The sequence below is a fragment of the Stenella coeruleoalba genome (genome assembly GCF_951394435.1).
Source record: "Stenella coeruleoalba genome assembly, chromosome: 8".
Taxonomy (NCBI): Eukaryota; Metazoa; Chordata; class Mammalia; order Artiodactyla; family Delphinidae; genus Stenella; species Stenella coeruleoalba.
In genome coordinates this window covers 44,164,202-44,173,468 of record NC_137154.1, presented here as the reverse complement: position 1 = coordinate 44,173,468, position 9,267 = coordinate 44,164,202, and the positions used below count along the sequence as shown (strand labels likewise).

General features: G+C 53.8%; 1 protein-coding gene across 4 annotated transcripts in view; it reads right to left on the bottom strand.

The window, feature by feature from the left end:
* Positions 1–1,935: 1,935 nt before the first annotated feature.
* GALNT18 (polypeptide N-acetylgalactosaminyltransferase 18) overlaps positions 1,936–9,267 on the bottom strand; it is a 547,599-nt gene continuing 540,267 nt past the window's right edge. For all 4 annotated transcript variants that reach the window (XM_079929173.1, XM_079929176.1, XM_079929174.1 and 1 more), the window contains one exon: positions 1,936–2,520. In XM_079929173.1, coding sequence (XP_079785299.1) covers positions 2,374–2,520 — 147 coding nt within the window. In that variant the 3' untranslated portion in view covers positions 1,936–2,373. The remainder of the gene's footprint in view (positions 2,521–9,267) is intronic.

The following is a 9,267-nucleotide window of genomic DNA, read 5'->3' as shown; positions in this document are numbered from 1 at the left end:
AGGATGTGGACACAGAGGGCCATGATGAACATCCCAGGTCCTTATGCAGAGCCCCCGTCACCAGCTCAGGGCCCACCCCTCTCCCAGAGGAGGCCGGGACAGCTGGGACTGCCCCACAGGCAGGACTTGCCGGGCAAGGTGGGCTAGTGGAGGCAGCCTTTTGGGACCTGGGGTCTGCTCATCTCCCTCCTCTGCTCTCCTGTTATGGGTTGATTTGTGCCCCCCCCCCCACACTCATATGTTGAAGTCCTGACCTCCCGTACCTCAGAATGTGACCTTGTTTGGAGATGGGGTCTTTACAGAGGTCCTGAAGCTAAAATGAGGTCATTAGGATGGGCCCTAATCCAATATGACTGGTATCCTTATAAGAAGGAGAAATTTGGAAACAAGACACACACAGAGGGAAGAGGATGGGAAGAGACACAGGGAGAAAACAGTTATTTACCAGGCAAGGAGAGAGGCCTGGCACACGACCTTCCCTCACAGCCCTCAGGGGAACCAACCTTACCAACACCTTGATCTTGGACTTCTGGGCTCCAGGACTGTGAGACAACACACTTCTGTTGTTTAAGTCACCCAGTCTATGGTCCTTTGTTGTCAGAGCTCTAGCAAACTAATATCACCCCCAAGAAAAACTTCTTGGAAAGAAGGAAAGAAGCCACAGGACACCAACATCCCTAGGAGGTGGACTGGGGCTATAGACGTCCAGTGGGAGGGACAGCCGGGAAGCCAGGCCTCCTTGCACCCATGCCCCCCACCCCCCGCGTCTAAGGCCCCTGACCCGGGTTCTTCTGACACTTGGCCTCTGGACTCAGCACAGGAGGAAGCTCTGAGGCTGGTGCCTGAGCTCGGCGTTTACCATCTCTGATGAGACCCACTGAAGGCTTTCGGTCAGAAGAAATCTGATGATGTTCGCATCTGAGAAAGACCCCTTGAGAATTGCAGTGAGGAGGACAGGTGAGGTGGGAGAGGGGAGACGGGAGGTGGGGAGGCAGGTCCTTGTGAGCAATGAAGAGGCCTGGGGAGGGGATTCCAGAGCTGTTTAGCGGGTATCACTGTCATGATGTACTGACAAGATATGGGGGTGAGGGGTGTGGGGAGGTTAGAGACGAGAGGAGGACTCCGGCCTGAGCACCTGCAGGCGGGTGGTGCTGGTCACCAGGGTGGGCCTGGGAGGATGAGAGACAGGTCTGTTCTCTGCACATCAGATCAGCACTGTCCAAAGGACAGCGACCCATTTGCCCGGGGCCCATCAGCAGAGGGCGTCTGGGCCTGGGGCGCAGAGGAGAGGTCCGGGCAGAGACGTAGGTTTTGAGTATCACTGTCCAAGTGGCACTGTGTCAATGGCTGGGGGCCCTTGTACAGGAGGACTGGGTGTGAGCTGCTTCTCCCAGGAGCAGGACTAGAGACTAGTGTTCAGGAGGTGACTGGGTCGAGCCCTGAGAGGGAGGGGGGGCGATGACACGGGGAGGGAGAAGACAGCCATCTACAAGCCAAGGAACACCTGAGGCTACTAGAAGCTCAGCTCGGGGAGAGGCCTGGAACCGATTCTCCCTTACAGCTCTCAGAAGGAGCCGACCCAGCTGACTCCCTGATTTTGGACTCCTAGCCTCCAGAACTGTGAGACGACAGTTGTTTAAGCCACCCAGTTTGCGGCACTTTGTTGCCCCAGGAAACTAATGCACCGTGATTCATGGAGGAAGAGAACTGTCTTAGAAACTGGATGGGGCAGTTGTTGTAGGCAAGTGTCTGAAGCCCAGCAGATGACGCTCCAGTGGCCAACGAGCCATCCTGGTTTCTCGGGATGGAGGACTGAGGCTGTCTTCCGGAGGCGGTAAGTGCTGCGCAGAGGCAGAGGGAACCTCCTCTCTGGAGGTGGCCCTGAGGTCGAGGCGCCCTTCTCGCTGCCCTGGGCCTCCTAGAGAAAGCCGGCAGCTTGCACAACGAGCTCCCACTGTCTGCAGGGGCTTAAAGCCTCCTTTCTCAGGGATGTAGAGTAGGGAGAGCACACTGGGACACATCTTGGGTTACAAGCACTCCAAGTTCAGAGGAGCCAGGCCTGAATCTCCACCGAGCACCAAATAACTGCAACATCCCTTTTCTTAACCAATAGTATTTTATTGTCAGTTATAAATATTTTCCATGTGTCCCCTATTTACAGTTGCAAAATAGTTTATGATATTATACCCTCACCCACCGTTCAGCCTCTTTCTATAAACTCCATGAACATTGAATAGGAAATAAAAAGCTCTTTTGGGGGCCCACCAACCTGGTTCCCCAGACTCCAAACAACCCCACACGGACAGCAGGCAACGTTGCAGCGGGTGCTACACAGTAGCAAAGGGGCGGGGTGTGAGACGACTCCCGGCGGGGTCAGGACGCCAGGCTCCTCAGGACATTGGTGATGCTCCAGTGCTGGCCCGAGCACCTCTGCAGCACCAGCTGGAAGCCAAACTCTGCGCCGCTGTTCTCCTGCAGCTCCAGACAGCGCTTGGACTTGCGGTTCTGGATGGGGCCTCCCTAGGAGCCGGGGCGGAAAGTGGGGTCAGAGGGCATGGGGGAGCCTCAGGCCTACTGGCTGGTGGGGATTACTTGTAGGTGCAGGTGTCTGGGATCCTGTGAGGCTGCGGGAGGTCTGGGGTCAGCATTCCCACGAAGCCCGAGGATCCCTGTCTCGAAGTGCTGGTCTCCTCCCTGAGACTGAACTTGTGCCTCCGTTTTCTTCACAGGCCCCTAGTTCTTTGCTAGGACAGAGGACAGAGATGCTCCGCCCCTGCTTCCGTCTACCTGGCTGGGGTGTGGCATGCTGGTCTGCTCCTACAGCTCCCACCCCAGGGGCTGGGGCCTGCTCCCCATAAGCATGGGCTGGGGTCCCGTTCTGAAAAGCCTAGTTCCTTGGGACCACTCCATGACTGGCCTGAATTTGAGCATTGCCAGAGGCCCAGGACCTCCTGGTTTTAGGGTCCTTGCCCCCAGCTGGACCTCTGGAGTCATCAGTGCTGGCCTCAACCAGACCCAGGCTCCTAGATACTACCTTAGGGCACTGGGCTCCCTTAGCCCTGGATGGTCATGGTTTCCCTCCATGCTACTGATGTCCCAGAAGGTTCTGTAGCCATGCATACTCAGTTTATGCTCAAAGCCCCTTGAAAGAAGGGAGGTTCTGCTTCTCAAAGCAGCCCCACAGCAGCAAAGAAGAAACCCCCAATTTTTGCTTTTAGTGAGATCCTTGCAGGCCTTAGACACGAGATCCTTGCAGGCCTTAGACACGAGATCCTTGCAGGCCTTAGACGCTCCGGGGCTACTGGTTGTCACCTGGGCATCAGCTCAGACTGTGCGTCTCTGAGTTCCACCAAAGATGTGCTGCTCAACTGGGCTTTGGCCTCCCAAGCAGGCAGGTTCTTATAAGTGGGCCCCCTGTAGCTTAATGGTCCTTGAGTGTATGGTCAAACTCACCTTCTCCCCAGAATCTGCTCCTCCTGTGTTTCCCATCTCAGCAATAACCAGGCATTTCCACCGATGCCTCCGCCTTCTCCTCAGCATCTGATTAGGCACCAAGTCCTGCCAGTTCCACCTCCCTCGTGCCTTGTGCCTGTCCCTTCATCCCCATCCCATCACACCTGCCCTGATTTGGCCCACTGTCTTCTGTCACCTGCACAACGGCACCAGCCTCCTAGCTGACCCCCCCCTTTCCCCTCCAGAAGCAGAACCCTGCAGTCCACCCTCCAGCTGCCCCCCGTGCCCATCCCAGCGAACAGCACTCTGTGAGAGAGGGGGACGCACACCTCCTCTGTAAGGAAGTCATCCCCAGTCGGCCACAGCTGTCCCCATGGCGACCACTGACACCTCAAGAGAACATTGAGACTCAATTCCCATGGCTGCCTGGGAAACTGGCAGCACCTCCCGCCGCTGAGCCCTGCGACCCACCGACCCCATGCCCCAGTGGGTATCCGGCAGAACTGTTTGCACCGGTTGTGAAACAGAATTTGTAAAAGCTCCAACCTGGAAACAACGCACACGGCCATCAACAGTAGAATGGATAAACTTGTGATTATTCACATAATGGGATACTACTCAGCACTAAAAATGAGCAAACTAGAGCTCTGCTCAGTAAGCAGAAATCCCACAAATACAATGTTAGCCAAAGAAGCGAAAGAGCACATACACGGGTCTACTTACATAAGCTTTCCAAACAGGCAAAGTAAGACCATAGACTTGGAGTCGGGAGTCGGGGTGGGTATCTTGGGCAGGAGGGAGTGGAAAATGACTGACAGGAGGCAAAGGGGTGCTTCTCGGGGGTTGGGAGTGTGCTATTTCCTGACCTGGGTGGTGGGTACATGGGTGTTGGCTTTGTTTTCAATGACTGAGTTATTATTGTTTAAAATTATTTTGGTACGTATGTTTGCATGTTCCTATATGTGTATGGGTTATTCTTCAGCTAAAAAAATTGAAAACAGAAATCCAGCTCCCTCAGAAGGAGTGGCAGAGGGCTCAGCGTATAGATGTGTGCGTCGGGGAGCGGGGGTGCGGTTCCTCATTTCCCATGTGTGCGACACGGCCCGGGGGACCGCAGAGCGCCTCAGAAGCATTCGAGTGAGTAAAGCAGGGCCTCCTGCTGTGCCCCGACCCCAGCACCTCCCCTGAGGAGAACACAAGAGCAGAGACACAGCACAGCAAAGGCAGCTCACCTGGGGCCACAGGTGCAGCCAGAGAGAAGCCTGCAGGCTCAGGCCCAGAGGGGACAGAGGGACGACTGGCCGCTGGGCAAGGGCTCACAAAGGCCCCCATGTTGGAAGAGACACGCGAGGCCGACCCTCTCGTTCTCGCCTACCCGCTGACCGAGCCCTCCTGGCCGAGCACCTTTCCTGGGCCGCGGCATCTTTAGAGCATTGGCCTTCACTAAAATCCTTGTCTGGGGGGCAACCCGCAAGGGGTTCCAGACTGTGCCCTCGGGTTTCCACGTGGGGATCAGATCCTGCCTCTCCACCTCGTCCCTTCCCCTAGGGGAAGGTGAGGCCCATGGCCGCCCGGTTCCATGCTCTATCAGGCGAAACATTCCCAGTTCCTTGTGGGACAATCTGGTTTCATTTTTCCATCCTGGTTGCCCTCCTTTGGACAAACTCCAGTTGTTTTTGTGTCACTCAGAACTGACCACCACCTCATCTCCACTGGACAAGAGACTCCTTCAGCGTAGCCAAGGGATCTGCACTTTTGGTGGCCGCATCACGCTCCGGAACCCCGATGGGATGACTGCGGAGGCCAGCTTCAAGTCGTCCCCTCAGAAGCTGTGGTCCTCCTTGGGTCCTGACTCTGTCCCTCAAAGCCTGGACTTTTGAACCCAGAGGCATCCCTTGTGACGCTTGCTCTCAGCAAGGCCAGCCTGTCACTTTGCCAGGCCCAGGTTTCTGTGGCCTGAGCACTCTGCCGCCCACACCCAGGCTGGGCCGTGTCACTGGTGCTTCCTCTGTGGGCCTGGGGCCAGCCGCCCCTGACCCTCCCATACCCCTGGCAGCCTGGTCGTGTGTTCTACCCTACGACGCTGGAGTAGAGTTCAGGCAGGGTGGGAATGCAACCAGCCCAGCTCTCTAACTCACAGGGTCTGCTGGTGATTCTGGTGGTGAGACAGAAAGGGGAGAAGGCCGGATGAGGATGCTTTTCTGGTTGCCGACTGTGTGGCCTGGGGCAAAGCCGCTCTGCCCTCCTGATTCCATCGTCTCTAGGGCCAGATCGTAATTTCTGCCCTGATGACTGAAGGTTGAGCAGAAGGACTGATGGGCAACCCCTTTACCGCTACAGAACAACGAATGGCTATGAGGCTATTCACAGTGTCAGGATATCTGGACTCCAGAAAAAGTGCACAACAGGCAGAAAGAGGGGCCAGACCAGGATTCTGACTGCTCGGCGTGGCCTCAAGGCCAGGCCAGGCCTTGCCAACAGCGAGGCTGCTTCAGCGGCCCCGGACCACTGAGGCTTGGAGAAACCTGTCCAAGACAGGGAGGCCACAGCCCCTCCTTCCCCGCCAGGCACTTGGGCACCGTGCCAAGGCCGAGAGAGAGAGGCGGGGGCAGAGATCTCTGAGAAGTAAAGTGTTCCTTCAGAGACTCAAATAAGGCACTTTCCAAAGATGGTGGAAGAGCAAGACACAGAGATCGCCTTCCTCCCCACAGATACACCACAAACACATCTACACGTGGAACAACTCCTACAGAACACCTACTGAACGCTGGCAGAAGACCTCAGACCTCCCAAAACGCAAGAAACCCCTCACCTACCTGGGTAGGGCAAAAGAAAAAAGAATAAACAGAGACAAAAGGATAGGGACGGGACCTGCACCAGCGGGAGGGAGCTGTGAAAGAGGAAAGGTTTCCACACACTAGGAAGCCCATTCACGGGCGGAGACTGTGGGTGGCGGAGGGGGGAAGCTTCGGGGCCGCGGAGGAGAACACAGCAATAGGGGTGCGGAGGGCAAAGCGGGGAGATTCCTGCCCAGAGGATTGGTGCCGACCGTCACTCACAAGCCCGAGAGGCTTGTCTGCTAACCCGCTGGGGAGGGCGGGGCTGGGAGCTGAGGCTCGGGTTTCGGTCGAGTTGGCGGCGTAAACACAGCCTGCAGAGGGTTAGTGCACCACGACTAGCCGGGAAGGAGTCCAGAGAAAAGTCTGCACCTGTCGAAGAGGCAAGAGACTTTTTCTTCCCTCTTAGTTTCCTGGTGCACGAGGAGAGGGGATTAAGAACGCTGCTTAAAGGCGCTCCAGAGACAGGCACGAGCCGCGGCTAAAAGCACGGACCCCAGAGACAGACATGAGACGCTAAGGCTGCTCCTGCCGCCACCAAGAAGCCTGTGTGGGAGCACAGGTCACTACCCACACCCCACTTCCGGGGAGCCTGTGCAGCCCGCCACTGCCAGAGTTTCAGGATCCAGGGACAACTTCCCTGGGAGAACGCACGGCGCGCCTCAGGCTGGTGCAACGTCATGCTGGCCTCTGCCACCGCAGGCCCGCCCCACACTCCATACCCCTTCCTCCCCCCGGCCTGAGTGTGCCAGAGCCCCCGAATCAGCGGCTCCTTTAACCCCGTCCTGTCTGAGCAAAGAACAGACGCCCTCCGGCGACCTACACGCAGAGGCGGGGCCAAATCCAAAGCTGAGCCCCTGGGAGCTGTGAGAACAAAGAAGAGCAAGGGAAATCTCTCCCAGCAGCCTCAGGAGCAGAGGATTAAATCTCCACAATCAACTTGGTGTACCTGCATCTGTGGAATACATGAATAGACAACGAATCATCCCAAAATTGAGGCGGTGGACTTCGAGAGCAAGATCTATGATTTTTTCTCCTTTTCCTCTTTTTTTTTTTTTTTTTTTTTGCGGTACGCGGGCCTCTCACCGCTGTGGCCTCTCCCGTTGCGGAGCACAGGCTCTGGACGCGCAGGCTCAGCGGCCATGGCTCACGGGCCCAGCCGCTCCGCGGCATGTGGGATCTTCCCGGACCGGGGCCCGAACCCGTGTCCCCTGCATTGGCAGGCGGACTCCCAACCACTGTGCCACCAGGGAAGCCCCCCTTTTCCTCTTTTTGTGAGTGTGTATGTGAATGCTTCTGTGTGAGATCTTGTCTGTATAGCTTTGCTTCCAACATTTGTCCTAAGGTTCTATCCGTCCCTTTTTTTTCTAAATAATTATTTTTTAATTCAATAACTTTATCATACTTTACTTTATTTTATTTTACTGTATCTTCTGTCTTTTTTCCATCCTTCCCTCCTTCTTTCCTTCCTCCCTCCCTCCCTCCTTTCCTTCTTTTCTCCTTCCTTCCTTCCTTCCTTCCTTCCTTCCTTTCTTTCTTTCCTTCCTTCTTTCTTTCTTTCTTTCTTCATACTTCTACTAATTCTCTCTACTTTTTCTCCTTTTTCTTCTGAGCCGTGTGGATGAAAGGCTCTTGGTGCTCCAGCCAGGAGTCAGGGCTCTGCCTCTGAGGTGGGAGAGCCAACTTCAGGACACTGGTCAACAAGAGACCTCCCAGCTCCACATAATATCAAACGGCGAAAATCTCCCAGAGACCTCCATCTTAACACCAGCACCCAGCTTCACTCAATGACCAGCAAGCTACGGTGCTGGACAACCTATGCCAAACAATAGCAAAACAGGAAAACAACCCCATCCATTAGCAGAGAGGCTACCCAAAATAATAATAAGTCCACAGACAACCCAAAACACACCACCAGATGTGGACCTGCCCACTAGAGAGACAAGATCCAGCCTCATCCACCACAACACAGGCACTAGTCCCCTCCACCAGGAAGCCTACACAACCCACTGAACCAACCTTAGCCACTGGAGACAGACATCAAAAACAACGGGAACTACGAACCTGCAGCCTGCAAAAAGGAGAACCCAAACACAGTAAGACAAGCAAAATGAGAAGACAGAAAAACACACAGCAGATGAAGAAGCAAGATAAAAATGCACCACACCTAACAAATGAAGAGGAAATAGGCAGTCTACCTGAAAAAGAATTCAGAATAATGATAGTAAGGATGATCCAAAATCTTGGAAATAGAATGGACAAAATGCAAGAAACATTTAACAAGGACCTAGAAGAAATAAAGATGAAACAAGCAATGATGAACAACACAATAAATGAAATTAAAAGTACTCTAGATGGGATCAATAGCAGAATAACTGAGGCAGAAGAACGGATAAGTGACCTGGAAGATAAAATAGTGGAAATAACTACTGGAGAGTAGACTAAAGCAAAAAGAATGAAAAGAACTGAGGACAGTCACAGAGACCTCTGGGACAACATTAAACACATGAACATTCGAATTATAGGGGTTCCAGAAGAAGAAGAAAAAAAGAAAGGGACTGAGAAAATATTTGAAGAGATTTATAGTTGAAAACTTCCCTAATATGGGAAAGGAAATAGTTAATCAAGTCCAGGAAGCACAGAGAGTCCCATACAGGATAAATCCAAGGAGAAATACACCAAGACACATATTAATCAAACTGTCAAAAATTAAATACAAAGAAAACATATTAAAAGCAGCAAGGGAAAAATAACACACAAGGGAATCCCCATAAGGTTAACAGCTGATCTTTCAGCAGAAACTCTGCAAGCCAGAAGGGAGTGGCAGGGCATATTGAAAGTGTTGAAGGAGAAAAACCTGCAACCAAGATTACTCTACCCACCTAGGATCTCATTCAAATTTGATGGAGAAATTAAAACCTTTACAGACAAGCAAAAGCTGAGAGAGTTCAGCACCACCAAACCAGCTCTACAACAA